Below are 16,781 nucleotides of genomic sequence, written 5' to 3'. Positions count from 1 at the left end.
AAGAACAGGTTGGACAAACACTGGCAGGGATGGGCGAGGGTTACTTGGTCCTGCCTTGGCGCAAATTATGTAGCTTATTTTGAGTCAATTTTGAAATAGCTTATTTTAAAATTTGGTGCTGTCTACACCGCACTTATTTTGAAATAAATCGCTATTCCAAAATGTCCCTTATTCCTCGTGAAATGAGTTTTTCAGGGACGTCAGAATAACAAGGCCGTTATATTTCAAAATAATGGGCACGCTCAAAAGATGTGGAATGGCTATTTCAGGATACCTCCGGTATCCCAAAATAGGGCTGCAGTGTAGACGAAGCCTATGATTCTATGCCATCTTTGCTAGTCCAGTCTTTTGGCCTCTGCACAGCTCTGCCAATAAATTGCCATTTGAAATTCCTTCTGTTATTCCAGTTCAGAGGCTCTGATGGATGGACTAATGCTTGTGCCATATTGTGAGATATTTTAAAACACTGGTGGATTTCTACAGGCCCTTGGAATGAAAAACACCAAACTCTTTTTGATCTGCGATGTGCTTCAGTATAGAGACTATGAGGTGAAAGGCCACATTAACGCAGAGTACCACTCAGCTCCCGATATAGTAACTACAAAAATCTCAACAAGTATTTATGAAAATTAAACAAACAACATAAACTTAAAACAATTTAAACTTTCTGTAGTGCTTATTGACTTCTGTGCTGCATATAGCTGTGAAACTATGATGCTTTAGTTCTCTGTATTCTGCCTCTAAATTCATAAAAACCTATGTTCAAAGACAGAGCAGTCAGTTTGTCTTTGGAACTGCCACAGCCTGTACAGAAGAAACACACCTCTGGTGCTCTCACAGGCAGACTTTACTGTGTTTCTGTCTTTCCTTATTCTTTTATTTAAATTGAACTAAATGTCACCTAGTCTCAAAGTACATATTTGTTCTTTATCTGTGGAAAAATCTAGCAAATGCAAAGCACCTCGGGTTAGTAAAATTATAGAATCATAGAAATGTAGGCCTCAGAGAGACATCAAGTCCAGTCCCTTGCACTGGGTCAGGACTAAGTAATTGTAGATTATCCCTGACAGCTTTTTCCAGCCTGTTCTTAAAATCTTCCTGTGATGGGACAAATTCCCTTGGAAGCCTGTCCTAGGGTTTAACTACCCTTATAATTAGAAAGTTTCCCCTAATATCTAACCTAAACCTCTCTTGCTTCTAATTAAGCCATTAGATCCTGTCCTTCATTTAGTGAACATGAAGAACAATATAAAGAAACAATATGGATCATGTACAAGGACTTGGAGTAATAGGGCAAAGCTTGCACTATAGTTCGTTATGTTTTGTATTTTCAGTGGATAGAATCTTGTTTTCAGTTGAAAATGCTGTCAATCTAGTCTCTCTCACAAATCCTAAATTCACTTAAACGTTGTGCAAGAAAAACAAATGTTGCCTCTAATGATGGAAAATCCCAGGAAAAGAGAAAAGCAAGATAACTTTATGGTTACTTACTCTCATTAAAAGGAACATTGTTAAAATTATTGGGCCAAAAATTAAGTAATTGATTATGGATGGCTGAAATACCCTTACAGTTCCTTCAGTTAAGTCCATGTTGTTTAGTAGGAAGCTGCCATTTGCAGGAAACATGCGATGTTCACCCTACTTCACACCAACAGCAAAAATCCACAGCAGAGGAGATTGCCCTTTTCTGTAGCAGCTAACAGAGAGACTGACCCATTTATGTGGGTTTGTTTCTGACTCATTATTGGAGTCAATAGATAGGTTTTAGCTATCAGTTAAAATACTTCTTGCAATTTATACTGTAATAGTGTGAAGCTACCAACTGCTTACAACCAATCATGCTTATTCTCAAGAGCATGTACTGAAAGCGATGAATTTCTAGGGCTTGTTCGGTTATAAAATACTAAAGTCAGGGCTATTTAATGCCTACTTTAAACCTGGGAGTCACATGGCCATTGGCTTAATAGATGATGTTGACTGGGAAATCACAACCTTTATTATTAATTATTATTATTAAGACCTCTTATATATCTTTGTACCGCGTGAAATAAAGTCCTGGGATGAAGGGGAACATTTAGGCAGAATCATGTTGGAAGAACCTGGGCAGTGAAGTCCTTAAGCTTTCATTTCTTGAGACCTTTAAAGCTCCATTGCAAGAGAGACAAGCTAGGGGGGAATCCTGCATTAGCTATGAGATAGACCAAGCTAACCCAGTAGATCTTTTGCAGCCTCTCTCCATGAGCAACAGGCCTGATTCCCTCCAAGTGCCTCCTACAAGGTCCTGATCACCTTGAAGTCCCTTGGGCCTCGGTGGGGTTTGAAGGCTTTCAGCATTTTGTGGGGAACCCTGAGCACCTCAGGGACTTCTCTTGGTGCTGACCCAGCCTTTCAAGGGTTGCAGAGCTAGGCACAGAGTAGGAGATGGACACACAAGGTGAGCTGGGGAGGGAGGCTCAGAGGGCAGTAGCCCCTGGCTGGCACTGCCAAGACAGAACGAGAGCTACTGATGTAACCCCAGCGTCTAACCTCCCCCTGGCAGTGCCGGTGGGAGCCCCGCAAGTGCCCAAAGCTACTGGGATGCAGCGGCCGCTGGGCTGGGGCGGGCAGCAAACAGGTCGCTGCCCGAGAGGGAAGGAGGCAGAGGGAGTATTAGCCGGCGCCAGGCGGCCATGGGAAGGTCTCCGCACCAAGGCCTCCATCCTTTGGGCAACGCAGGCTGAGAGCTCCGCGCCTCAGGCTGCAGCAGAAGGGGAGACGAGGGCGCGGCTGGAGGCTCCGGGGCACAGGGCAGAGGGCTGCTCCCGCTGAGCAACCAGCTCTTCTTGCACCCCGGGAGCCCGGATCCCTCGCTGCGCCCCAAGCCAGCGGTCACCTGCAGCCGCCCTTGCCCTGCTGCCTTTTTCCAGCGGCTTCTCCGCCCCCTCTTGCCCGACAGCTGGAGGCGCCGCGGCGCTGAAGTTTCTGCGGCGAATGCGAAGTTGTGGCGCGGCAGATACCTGCCCGAGGCTGTCGCGCTCCGTGCCCGGGACGCACAGAAAGGCCCGGGGCCCCGCGTGGGGAGCTGAGGAGCCCGGGCCCGAGTCCCTGGCCAACGGCTTGTCATCGCCACTGGCCCTCCCGCTGGGCAATCACCCCTGATGGCAATAGCCCCGCCGCGAGGAAGCGCTCAGCCTGGGGCGCCGAGCCATGGCTGGGACCCTTTGGCACAGAGCTCGCCCGGGCGCCAGGCTCCGGAGCGCGAACTGGGCGAGGCTCTCGGTTACGTGTTTCAAAGCGCCCTCCTGGACGCAGCCCCGTGAAAAGGTGCCAGGCGCGCTGCCGCGCACAGGGACTGACCGACCCTGGCCACGACCCCCCGCACCACGGAGTCGGCAGCGGAGCTAATTAACAGCCGCAATAAAACCCAAGCCCCTTCCCGCAACGGGGGGCGTCCCCAGCGTGTAGCGGCAAAGGCAACAGCCCCTGCCTGCCGAGCTGGAGCCGCGGAGCCGCCGGCTGGCCGGAGTGCCTGGGAAGGCGCACCCGCGCGGGGAGGGCGGCGCACCTGGCCGGCGCGAAGGAAGGGGAAGGCACAGACGAAAGGCGCCTGGCCCGAGCCCCGCCGGGCAGCGCCTGCCCCTCACCTGTTCCACCCCGACGCTCGAAGTCAGAGTTTCAAAGGCGCGGAGGGGCCGGGGATTTCAGGCGTCGAAGGGCGGCTCGCAGGCTCCGACGCGCGCTGGTCAATGGGGAGGCTGCGGCGCCGGCTTTGGCTCTGTCCAAGGTACTTTCGTGCCTCCCTTTCCTTCTGGACACACGCGGGCGCGGGGCGAACCTCTTCGTGCAGCCTCCTGACTCCTCCCCCTCCCTTCCTATTCGCTCCCATCCGGCAACCCAGCCCCGCTCCGAGCCGGACGCCAGCTAGAGCGCAGCTTGCCTACAGGCGGGACAAGAGGCGCGCACCCTCCCCGCCGGGCCAGCCGCAGGGGCTGGGCGGGTTGCGGCCCCTCTCCCAGCCTCTGAAAGCCACAGGGCTCCCGCGCTGCCGGGAGGGGCTGCCAGGCGCGGGCACAGACCCAGGGCGTCTATTTCAAAGGGAAGCGCCTCTTTCTGAGTGGAAAGCTGGCGCAGGGACGGCGGGAGGCGTTGACTGTAATAAAGCCACATTTCAGTCTGGGCAGCCGTTGTTTGAATGGCCGATTCGCCCTCCCCGGGGCTGTCTGGCGTAGGGAAAAGGGCAATGAAATCCCTTCCCCGGCCCCACTGGGAAGCGCTAATACTCGCCAGCCCTTGAAGGGACCGGTTGACGGCGAGCACCTTCCTGTATATTGATCGCCGCTTCCAGGCTCCAGCTAGAGCCCCCCGCTTGGCGTTCACTGTATGATTAACGGCGTAACTGGGGGTGGGCCAGTGGGAGGGAAATACACAGCTCTGACTCCACGGGAGGAAAACAGTTCCCAGTGTTGCTGCCTTTAATTCAGTGGTAACGCAAGTTCTCGCCCCCTTTAAACAGCAGCAGCTTCTGCTTTCCCCGCGTTCGTTAGAATGGAGCCAGATCTTATTTCCAACCCTCAAGCCCCTTAGCTGCAGGGGAGCGGGTTTCAGGGGAAGGAGCAATTGGACGCGCACCCGGGGTTTAAAGTAGCACTGTTGACGAAGGTGGGTAACAAAAGGGGTTGAATGATTAGAATCGGAATTCGGTAGATAAACGAGTAACTCGCTTCAGTCACAGCGGGCTCTTTTACAAAGCATTATTTGTCCTGGAAGAGGCAAGTAAGCTCTTTCCCGGCTGGTTTAAAATGAAATCCGAGTGTGGGTGCTTAGTTAGTGGGCAGTAGATGGCTACACTAGATGAGCCTCCTCACCGACCAACACAAAAGCAAACGATCATTTGAACTAGACACACTGAAAAGAAGGTAAGTTTTCAGTGACATTAAGTTATAGCCGATTTATCTGATGATCACTGTATGGAAGGATGTCAGGGAAATCCCAGTTATCGGACTCTGGGCGAAATATTTGTTACATCCTTACGTGTTCCATTTCTTTTTGGTCATTGCAAAGAGCTAAGATTTATTTTATGAAAGTAGGACTCAGCTTGGTCCTACAGTCAATATTGAACCTTAGTTACCGAAATCGGAATTCCATTACAACGCAGTGTTTCATTGTTATTTGCACCGCAGCGCAGGGTCTGGGATGCCCCGAAAGCTGCTATCACAGTGCCCTATATCAAGCGGAAACCTTGATGGGAGAGTGAAATTGATGAACGGTTTGCTCTGTTTCTTCTTTGCAGCACTCATTTTTCTAGGAAGCTGGAGGGAACTACTTCCATTAATATACACACTGACAGGGGACTCTTATTTTTTTTGAAAACAAGTAGTTCGTTTTGTCTAATAACCGGATGGACATTTAAATAAACGATGCATTATATCGACCTCTAAGCAAGGGGGAATTTTAAAGGACAAATAAGAACTTCGGTTCCATGTTTGCGTTTGGACCAAAGGTTCTACCTTGTGGGTACGTCTGAATAAATCACCTTCGTCTTTTTTTAGCCCATGATCCTGACATGCTTTGTGAAGCGCTTGGAAATCACGAGAGACGTTATAGAGAGTTGGAACTTACTGTTTATTTTATCCCCGTCGATTATAATTATGTGATAGAGGCAGGGCTACATGCTGTACATTACCGTAAAGGTACCTGGTAGAAATACAAAATTCGGAAGCTCTTGAGTATGTGAACACTTTATTGCAAAAGTGCCGTGTTTTTTTTTAAACCACCTTAATACTAAACCACTGTATGCAGTGATGCTTAATACTGTGTTTGGAATTCTGTCGGAACACTTTTACATAGAATTCAAAGAATGAGCGGTCCCATCCCCCCAGGGGTTTATCTTTATTGAATCAATCTTAGAAAATAAACGAGGTTAATGTCATAGGGAACTACTTGGCATTTGTTAGAGTCATAGCTTTGCTCTCAACATCGAACAATGAAACGAAGACTATGGATCCCCTCAAACTTCATTTATTTCGATCATATTATCCTTGTAGATTTGGACTTACACATGGTACAGTATATTGCATTTCCCGGATAGCAGCACAACAGAAAGAAATGAGTATAATGCTAGAGCTGATTCCCAAAGAACAAATAATACGCGATTTTTTGGTGGTTGTTACATATGAAACCAAATAAAGATGTCCGTACATATATACAAGATTGAGCGAATTTTAAGTCCTTGGCTATGCAATCTGAATTTTCTTACACACGCCCACCCCTTTATACATTTTACAGAGATATACAATATGTCACACACGGTTTCGACTGGAGAAAACTTTTGCACAAGAGACCCCAGCTAAACGTTTTTCGGAAGGACCACCACAGTAAATACGTCATTCAATTAGTCTTCCTCCTGATTTTCCCCTGCCGGTGTCTAAGGAAATACCAACTCAACACACGTCGAGAAGACGACGAAAGCCATTACAGCATGACAAAGGTTATTTGTAGATAGTGCACATTGGTACATAAACAAATGCAATAATACTTTCGCTCCCTCCCCCCACTGTAACCCGTCTTCTGGCCGCTCCGTGCAGCCTAACTGTATTCATAGTCTGAGGAGTCCTCCTCCGAGGCCCCTACCAGGTCCCTGTGGTAAGACTCCAGGCTGTTTCCTTCCACCTCCCCTGCTGGATGGGGGGGTCTCCCTTTGCCTTTGCGCTCCTCCATTTTGATGGTGTCATAGAGCCCTTTGGGTCCCTCCTCCAGCAGGATGTTCCTCTCGGAGTGAGAGGCTTTCATGTGGCAGACGTTTCTGAGGAACAGGAGGACCGGGGCGTAGAGCACGTTGGCCAGCCCCATGCCCAGGTTCAGCTGCGGGAAGCCCAGCGTGTGCACGATCTGGCTGGCGACGATGGGCCCCAGGGCGTAGGCCACGGAGTAGGAAATATCCGCGATGGCATAGACGCTGCCGTAAACCGACACGTGGCGCACGTCCACGAGGAAGGCCAGGGTGGGCAGCAGGGCGGTGTCCACCAGGGCGATGCCGAAGCAGATGCCGCAGAGCGGGACGATGAGCTGCCCGAAGTTCCGGCAGGCGGGCACGGTGCAGGAGCTGGCCCCGATGATGGCCATGCCCAGAGCCGCATAGAACCACTGCAGGTGCGGGTACTGGGCGGCCAGCTTGATGGTGAGGTAGACGCCCAGCACGTGGGGGAAGAAGGCGGGGAGCCATGTGATCCCCATCTGCCACTCCGAGGCGCCCATGGTCTTCTTCATCCACGTGGCGATGGTGGGCTCCAGGAAGGCCAGCGGGATGTTGCACGTGGTGAGCGCGCCGGCCACCACGGCGATGTAGGGGTCCACCATGAGGCGGTGGATGGAGGTGCCCACGGGCATGTTGGCCCGCGCCCGGCCGCCGAAGGGCCGCATGACGGTGAGCAGCAGCAGGCCGTCCAGCAGGCAGATGCAGGCCAGCACCAGGAAGGGCGCCCGCCGGCCGGCGATGCAGTAGAGCACGCCGCCGAAGGGGGGCGCCACCAGGCTGCCGAAGGAGATGAAGGCCAGGGCGATGCCCAGGGCCCGGCTGCGCTCCGACTCCTCCGTGTACTTGTCGGCGATCATGGCGATGCCGGAGGTGTCGGCGAAGGCCGAGCCTAGCCCCTGCAGGCTGCGCGCCGCGAAGAGGGTGGCGTAGTTCTCGGCCAGGGCGAAGATGATGGTGGAAAGGAACATGACGGTCAGGCCGATCAGCAGCGGGATGTCGTAGCCCACGCGGTCGATGAAGGTGCCGCTCAGGGGGTTGACCAGCAGCTGCAGGATGGCCTTGGAGGCGAAGAGCACCCCGATCTTGATGTCCTCGTTCTCCGGGTGGTAGCCGCGCCCCAGCACCGACTTGGCCCAGTTGGCGTTGGCCCCGCTGGCGTTGGCCTCGCTCGAGAGGTTCTCGGTCGCCTTCCACATGGTGGAGATGTAGACCGGCATGATGGGCACGATCACCATGTAGAGCATGTTATCCAGGAAGAGGGCCACGCACACGATCACCAGGATCAGCCGCCGCTGCCGGTGCACGTCTTGCATGGCCGTGCCCAGCTGCTTGGTCTTCTCGCCCATGGCGTCCGACAGCTTCTCCACGGCGGACTTGGCCAGCCCGGCTCCCCCTTCGGTCGCCATCCTCCGATCCCGGGGGTCCGGCGCGCCCGGCCACGCAGCCGCTGCCCACCTGAAACTTCAGCCTCTCCGCCCGTCCGCGGGGACTTCGCTATCTGTGCATGGGGGGTCGCGTGGGAGAATCGCGCCGAGGGCAGGGAGCTGGGACTGGCGGGCGGGCCACACGCTCGCAAGGGGTCTGCCGCTCTGCCTCGGCGGCACGGCTCCTTCCCGGGCCTCCTCGGCTCTTTCCCCGGCTGTGCTGTGCCCCCGGCTCCTCACATCCCCGGGCGCCTGTCACTGTAGCCGGCCGGAGGACTCGCTGCGGCCAGGCGTCCAGCCACGCGTGGGCAGCCGCTGCTCCTCTGCCGACCGACGGGCTTTGCCCGCTGCCTTCGCTTGCTCGCCGCTCACTGCCCGTGCGCAGCGACCATCCCCGCCGCGGCTGCCAGGCGGGTGGGAAGGACTGGCCATCAACAGCAGCATTAACACGCCCCGGCTCGCCAGGCCTCGGAGCGCCGCGAGCCTCCCGGGCTCAGCTCCAGCGCTCGGCAGCCAGCCCCAGCAAGCCCTGCCCCCAACCCAGCGCAGGCTCGCCGGCTCGGGCTGCCATTGGCGCAGACTGAGGGGCATGCTGCTCCAAGCTCACTCTTATTTTTTTTTCCTTTCTTCCAAAAAGCCCCCGTCTCCCCTCCCCGGCCCGGGCTGTGACGCACACTTCGCTTTGGCCCCCCAGTGGCTACTTGCCAGCTGCGTCTCTCAATGCTAATGCATCGCAAGGAGGAGCCGGAGCCAATCTCCGGCCAGCTGGTCCCTGAGCGTAGCCCCTTAGACGCGAGTTTTCCTCGGGCTCCGGGACAAGCGCGCTGCCCAGCCCAGCCCCGCCTCGCCCGGCCTGAAGCCCAGAGGGGGGTGAGGACGGAACCCACAGATAGAATCTGCAAGAGGAGAGCTGGGGGGCGGCACGTGGCAGGCGCCAGGCGAACCCGATCCCGCAGGGACGTGTGGGGTGCACGCGCGTGGGGCTACATCTGACCCTGCTCCGCGCCGGGCGATTTACCCCAAGGATTCCGCTAGTTTATCCCAAAGGAAGAGGGGGGGGGGGGTGTTGCTAGCCCCGCTGCCCAGGTTCTGTAGGTGGGCTCAGGTTCTGAAGGGACAGCAACAGACGAGGCACCGATCTGTGGAGAAGAAGAGACTCTCGGTTTTGCCGCCGTTGCGCTGGTCCCAGTAAAGAGCAGCGGTTAGTTGAAAAGCCCACGCGCGAACACCCCTCAAGCTCAGTCTCGAATATTTGGGTAGAGCGGGAGGGCTGGGCTGACACGTTCCCTTGGCGGGGCCGGGGAGTCTGTTGAAATGAGCCAATTTGCTCTGCCAGGGTCTGTGCTGGAGGCACGGAAGGGGGCTCAGAGAGCAAGAAGCAGACCCTAAGATCTCCCTGATCCGGTCCCTACAATGTCAGCAGCCTGTCTCCGAGCAGGGCGTGCGCTTGTTCACTGCGTTCTAATGAATGCTTCGTCCCCAGAGGGGCAGCAGGTGAAATGCTCATACGGCCGGACTGAAATAAACTGCCTTGGCTTAGGAGGGACGCAGCCCTGGGTCCTGTGGGGTTTCAGGCAGCAGAGGATTAACTCTTTGTAAAACGATTTCCCTCCCAGCGCTGTGCGACTGTCGGATCGCTGGGACTTTTGCTGTAATGCTGCCGGGAGAATTAACTCCACGTTGGGCGCCACATGTTGATGTAACTGACAGGAGAGCGCAGGGCGACGGAGAGAAATGGCACATACAGTTTCTGCACCCCTACCCCCATCCCGACAACATACCTAAGGGGCTTGTCTTGACTCGCTGCCTTTTTAAATAGGAGCGAATGATACCTCCCGGAAATGCTTCACGCAGGCTCTGCCTTCTCTTAATACTTTTATATAAGCGAGGTGTGGTGATAAATTAGCCGTGCATCCCAATAAAAGCACGTTTTGGAGGCATTTCAGGCCAATTTGTGCCACGCTTTGTAAATGCACTCCCCGCTTATTTTCGGTTCTTGGAGCAGTTTAATTTTGCTGAAATGGAAAACCCAGAAACACTCTGCATTCAAATAATAATTCAAGGCAGATTAACCTTCTACATTAAACAGTTTTAGATTTCATTACATCTGGCCTGAATAATAGGAGAAAATGAAAATTTCCCTAATGTGGCTCAGTGGCAAAACCCTTAAAACAGCCAACTTTGTGAGAGCCCAGCCCTGAGGCAAGAGGGACAATGTCAGGGGTAGTTCTCAGCTTTGGTTTTGATTATGTAACCCACACACCTAATGTGAATCACTAATGCAGTAGCACCTAGACCACAGCAACAGTTAAGACCAAGAGGCTTCTCCACCGCTGGTGGGAGCCAGGTGGCTTTTAGCTCAGAGGGTAGAGGCTCCTATACCCATTTCAGAGGTTCCAGGTTCAAATCTGCCTGGTGGTGGCTAGTATAAGAGGTTTTAGGAAATTAACGTCCAAACAAACAGTCAATCAATCTCCTGAGTATTTATCAATCCAGAGAAAGGTGTCTTGTTTGGATTTATACATTCTCCTACACAGCTTAAACACCAGTGAAATGGACCACAGCAATATGAAATGGACACGCCTGTTTTCCCCGCCCAAAAGGAAAGAAATGCAAACAGGAAACCAACAAAATAGGGGAAATACATTAGATTTGCACATTTCCTGCATTTTTAATCAATCAATGTGGAGCTACTAAGGCTGCAAAGTCTTTTTGATTGCTGTATATAGCACATTACCAGTCTCAGAAATACCCAGAAAAATGAAATATATTCAAATATATCACAACATTGTTAGCCTAGGGTTTAAAACAATTACAATCAAAATACTACTTCCACTAAAAACTCCTTATAGCAGAGTTCCCCACCTCCTTTCTGGCCTGTGTAGTTTGTCGCGTGCAATAAATAAACGAACATTCCATATAGCAGAATTATGTGTAGACTAATCCAAGGAGATAGCTCTGCAAATGCTGTTTAAAATAATTAGACCTCTCAACTGACTGAAAAATGGTTTCTTCATTGATATGGAGTTCAAGTCTCCTTCATTTGCTTGCATTGTGTTCTGCAGGGCTTGTGAGGCCAAAGAAAAAGTCATTCATTCTGTCAATTGCTATGTCTTGCACAGTTGAAATGAAACAGTCTAGATGACCAGAAAGACTCCTTAAGATGAGAGTCCGCATAGAGATAGGTATACATATGCAATTCTGCATGTACAGAAGCACAAGAAATGTAAAATGATATCCTCAGGGCTGTTGTTGTTAATGAACTATTATGTATTTAATTTTATTCACTAAAATTATGGTTAGGGTCAAAGATCCCAAGGATGATGTAACATTAATCAAAATGACTATTGTCACAAAGTGAAACGACAGCAGCAAGAAGGAAAACTAGTCACTACTAAGTTACCCAAAGGCCACTGCAGTTACTCCTGGCTCATGCACAGTCTGTATCAGTTACTCTCCTTGGAAACATTTCTTTTTGGACAAAGAATGTAGACTGGAGCTTCCACAGAAATACCCCAGAGGATCAGCCTGAGGAGAAGGATTTAAAAAAATGTATAAAAAGCATATCTGGTATGGGGGAGGGAGAGAAGACAAATGAATCTAAGGACAAGAGTAAAAATGCTGAAGGACATTCTCCCTACTTGTGATGGATGTCACGTTTACACCAAGTGGTAATGGGTTGTGTGTGTGGTGGAGATTTGATTTTGGATTATTTGTGTGCTGCAGTCAAGAGTATTGGAATCTTGGCTCTTGCTTGATGAGGCACTTTATTTGATTAAAGGTTCCTTTTTAATCAAAGATATGGCTGTTTCCCGTCTCTAAAATGGAATCTGGCTAGGGCCATGCCTGGAAAATACAGGGGCGGGTTCTCTTGTCTCAGGGGAGCTGATATCTCATTTATTACCATCAAGGGCAAGCTGAATTATACTTGAAAAATGTCGCATAATAAATATAGTCTTCTTAGTAAATCAGATCAGTTGATTCATTTATGTGCTGATGAGTCATAGCTACGTGAACTTTATTGACTAGGCAAAACTAATAGAGAATGGACCTTCAAATGTGGTTGAAATTGATGGAGCAACAGTGAGATGAAGTGAAAAGCAAGGTCAGTTTAGAAATGAATAATACCTTATGAAACAGGACTCCAAGGTAAGGTAAGGTGAGGTGAAAGCACTCTGTCCTTATGTTCTCTTCTTCCAAAAGCCCCAAAGACAGCAGAGAGCATGTTCACGTTGGGTTGACTGGGAGACTGCTGAGACACAGATATCCTTCACTCAACCTACATTGCAGCACATTAGCTCTTTGGAAACCTACTATGAATAGTAAGGTGAGTATGAAGATTCTAGGATGAGTTACTTTTGTTCTAAAGGTTGTAGAAGAAGGGAAAGGAAGTCTGTGACGAGCACCCTGTCCTACTTCTGAGTTCAATGGCAAATTCACATTAAAGGAAATTGGAGAGATTTTCCTTTCATTGAAAAGCCTTTATGTTCATTCCATCATAATTGTATTCATTGCCATCAGCCTTAGCACTTACCTAAAAACATAAGAACGGCCATACTGGGTCAGACCAAAGGTCCATCTAGCCCAGTGTTCTGTCTGCTGACAGTAGCCAATGCAGATGCCCCAGAGGGAGTGAACAGAACAGGGAATCTTCAAGCAATCCCTCTCCAGTCACCCATTCCCAGCCTCTGACAGAGGCTAGGGACATCATTCCTACGCACCCTGGCTAACAGCCATTAATGGACCTAACTTCCATGAATTTATCTAGCTCTTTCTTGAACCCTGTTAAAGTCCTGGTTTTCACAACTTCCTCTGGCAAGGAGTTGCATAGGCTGACCATGCGCAGTGTGAAGAAAAACTTCCTTTTGTTTGTTTTAAACCTGCTACCTATTCATTTCATTTGGTGACCCCTAGTTCTTGTGGTATGGTAACAAGTAAGTAACTTTTCCTTATTCACTTTTTCCACACCAGTCATGATTTTCTAGATCTCTATCATAACCCCCTTTAATCTCCTCTTTTCTAAGATAAGGAAAACACCTGACTTTTCATCACCTGTATTTTCTCTGTCTATTGAGCTTTCCAGCCCTTATAGCTTTTAGCCCTCATGGGCTTCTCAGTTTTCAGATATTCATAATTAGAAAATTATCTCATTTATTTTTGGGTGTCCAATCCAAAACCTGTAAGACAAAAGATTGTGATTTTTAAAAATCAAACAATTAGTGGAAGTGATGTTCAGGGTAATCAGATTTCCATAGAGATGAGAATTTAACACATTCATATAAATAAACACACAAAAGGCTAGAACACAAGTTAGATTTGAGTGGAAGTGACTTGTAGCAGAACTTTCAGGTTTCTAACTTTCCAGTATAAGTAAGAAGTGAAAATCCTAGGAATTTCTAATTTTTTTTCTGTCCCACACCAATATATATCTTTTAATAGGAAAACAGATGCAATGACCTTGCAAAAGATGCACTCACTTCATTGAATTATGACTAAAAAAACCCACACTTGTGCTTTGGATTAAGAGTTGGTAATACTGTTGCAATTTTGTAAACGGAGAAATGACTTTTGATAAAATTGCATTGTAAAGAATGGATCTGAGACTGTTATAACGTGTTTAGGAATCTGCAAAACTGAAAAACTTCTTGATATAAGACTAAATGCAATGACTTAAAAGGCTGGACCACTTCACATCTTCAGAATACTAATCCCCTTAATAGCCCTAGTACTTAATATTTGTAATAAAGAACTCATCCTCTTAAGGATCTGGCAATATGTTTTGGCACCCATCTCTGAACAAATTATGTGTTTCCTTTTCTAGATATTTTTTCACCAAGATCTACATGTCTGTTTCTCTTAAATAGAGAAATTTAACCTATATAGACAAATACTGTATTAATTGTCTAGAATAGGATAGAGAGAAAATGGAGCATTAAGGTCTGTTTTTAGTAAATCTGTTTCAGGTGTCCCTTTGTATGGTAAACAATGGAAGCCAATATAGAACGATATATATATTATTTTGTATGCAGAATTTAAAAGTAAATGCAAATATTTTGCATCCGCAAATAATATTTTTTTCCTTTGCATCAATATACCTAAAGTGTCATCCTGCTCTTACTCAAATGAATAGGAGTTTTGCCATTGACTTAATCACCATTTCACACCCACTTTTTGGAATGCATCATGGGACTGGTTACTTTAATTCACTCAAATTTTCAGCCAAAATATAGAGGTAATCAGGCTTTATACCAGAGCACATTTACTAGTTGCATAAAACCAATGTTTAAATTGTATAATTTCTTTCTGAAAATGTTACTGCTGAGTTTTGACAGTAGTAAATCATCAATTTGTTTATGTTGCATCAATTTGTATATGTTTGTCATATAGTTTGCAAACTGCTGTCATGCTTCCTACATCTTTTGCAAATAGTGTTTTGAGAGAGAGTGAAACAGATGACAAAAAGGAGACAGCAGGCAATCAGATACTTCAGGTTTATGAGCTGTGTGTATAGGCTTGTGTTAGTTAAGTGACAGCGGATGTTCTAGTTAATACTGGAGGCTAATACAAGTGTCACAGAGCTGAAGATGTATCAGAGCCATTCGATTATGTTATTCACTCCCTGCAATGGTAGGATAATTCTCTACAATATATTCTTGAGTATTTTTTTCACATTAGTTTAAACAGCTGATGCTATTGGGCTTGTACCACTTCTTGGGAAACTACTCCACAGTCTAACAGGGGTCACTGCTTGTGTAGTCTCTTGACATTAACCCTTAAACATCCTTTTCCATTTTTATCCCAGTAGGCCTAGTTCTATTCGCTTGGATCACATTAAACAATCACCTTCCCTTCCTGCATTTTTACATCTTTCAAACTCTTACCCTATAAATCTCAAACCACTGGCAAATCCATTGGTTGATCTCCTGTATCAGTCTTCTCTTTCTTTGAGCTACACATGGCATCAGCAAGATTTCAAGATCATTCCTACTGTCAGATCTCTTTCTGGGCCCTACTGTCACCCTTACTCTATCAAATCTTCCTTCATTTCACTGACAAAAAATGAGATCCCCAACATACTCCAAAAACATCAGCCTTGCTAAGTTCTCTTCTTTTCAGCCATTCAGTGCTAAACCACAGAATTTATCTTCAAGAATAATTCACCTGTCAGCCAATTAAGATAACATTTGAAGAATACATATGTGCATGTGTTTGTGTAGAAAACAGAGAAAGCCACAGAATGAGGAAGAAATGGAGTTGTAATAGGAAGCAATTTAATCTGGAGTAGGAGTAAGAGGCCAACAGCTGAACAGAGTGGAGTAAACAGGAGTGGAAGGAATGGGAAGACTGAAAATGATTTAGGGACTCTGTCAACACACAGCTTACTAATTTTGTTAGCTAGTGCATGCTTTTTAGAGGTATCTGTGCCAGATTGCAGACTCCATTTTGAACATGGTGTGTGTTTGCCTTTGAGAACCCTGCATGTTGAACTAGAAGTCCAGGGGGCTGACGCACCAGGCTAATGCTAGAGGGTTATTAAATCAGGTCCGCTATTCAATCAGAAGCTCTCTAGAGAAAAGACCAGCTCTCGCCCAGGAACTGACCGCGAAATCACCTGTAGGGCTTTGAGGTCACCTGGTCTGGCTGATCAGGAGGTCCCATTACAGAAGGTTGTAAAAGGGGAGGGGCTGCTCTGCTCTGGGTCTTTGGCCATTTTTATCAGCCCAAGCAGAGGAAAGCTGCTGCAAGAGCACAGTGATGAGGCCAGGGGAACCCACCTCCCTGATACAGATGGACTCTCAGGGGAGGGGTGTGGTGGGGTTTCCTCCAGCTTTGTTTTTCAGACTGGGGGGAACACCCTTCTGGAGGCGCAATGAAGTATCAGGGCACAGATTGGGGTGTGAGGCTGTGATTGGCTGTGTGACCAGGGAGACTGGCCAGCATCAGAGAGTACACAGAGCTCCCCAGTATTAAGGGGTAGGGAATGCAGCCCCATCCTGCCTCATGACTGCTGGCTTCTCCCTGCACATTATACCTGATGCTGCCCTGCCTTGGACTGGAGACCCAGTCACTTTAGCCCTGCATATTTTAAACCTTTCAGAGCCTGTGGGGGCTCTGGTAAGGGGAGGAGAGTGAGGTGATCCTGTCTGCTCCATGCTACCAAAGGCAGGGTAGGTGCCAGCAGGATCCTGACACCAACCCAGCCATGACCTTCCTGTTCCCCTTTTTGTGAGTCATTTTCTTCCCCAGATAAGTAGGACTCGTGGGGGAAGGTTGTTCTGTGATTCCCCAGGGGTGGGGAGAGGTGCTTTGGAAGCCTCTCTTGTCTAACGGAGAGGTTAGAAACTTTGCGAGGTGGCGTCTAGTTGCTTTTGGTCTGAGCTGTCCCTGAAGAGCTAAACTGTAAACCAGAAGGCTCACGCCTCAGTGGGATTCTGGGGAGTAGCCAAGAGCTGTCACGAGGTTCAGTGTGAAAGCTGCATTGGTTCTGGGCCTAGGCAACTGGACTGAGGGGTCTCCTCTGCTAAGAAGGGTGTCAGACAGGAGGCCTGCAATCGGTGTTCATTCCTAGTGGCCCAAAGACAGAGAGATGGCCTCTCAGCCCTCTCAGGGAAAGGGCACATGTG

The 16,781-nt window shown here is 48.9% G+C and overlaps 2 protein-coding genes across 2 annotated transcripts in view; both read right to left on the bottom strand.

The window, feature by feature from the left end:
• CHAT (choline O-acetyltransferase) overlaps positions 1 to 3,977 on the bottom strand; it is a 47,611-nt gene extending 43,634 nt beyond the window's left edge. The window contains exon 1 of the mRNA XM_075934806.2: positions 3,624 to 3,977. The gene's annotated coding sequence lies outside the window, so the exon portion shown is untranslated. The remainder of the gene's footprint in view (positions 1 to 3,623) is intronic.
• Positions 3,978 to 5,804: 1,827 nt separating this feature from the next.
• SLC18A3 (solute carrier family 18 member A3) lies at positions 5,805 to 10,145 on the bottom strand. The gene has a single exon (XM_006112392.5). It carries the CDS (start codon positions 8,137 to 8,139, stop codon positions 6,565 to 6,567), a length of 1,575 nt encoding a protein of 524 aa, XP_006112454.1. The 5' UTR covers positions 8,140 to 10,145; the 3' UTR covers positions 5,805 to 6,564.
• Between the last annotated feature and the right edge of the window lie 6,636 nt (positions 10,146 to 16,781).

Source organism: Pelodiscus sinensis, chromosome 8, assembly GCF_052426305.1.
Source record: "Pelodiscus sinensis isolate ZL-2025 chromosome 8, ASM5242630v1, whole genome shotgun sequence".
In the NCBI taxonomy this organism is placed as follows: Eukaryota; Metazoa; Chordata; order Testudines; family Trionychidae; genus Pelodiscus; species Pelodiscus sinensis.
This window is presented reverse-complemented; position numbering and strand designations above follow the sequence as displayed.

Excerpts from the sequence above, each read along its gene's own strand:
- SLC18A3 (XM_006112392.5), bottom strand. The coding sequence starts at position 8,139 with ATGGCGACCGAAGGGGGAGCCGGGCTGGCCAAGTCCGCCGTGGAGAAG.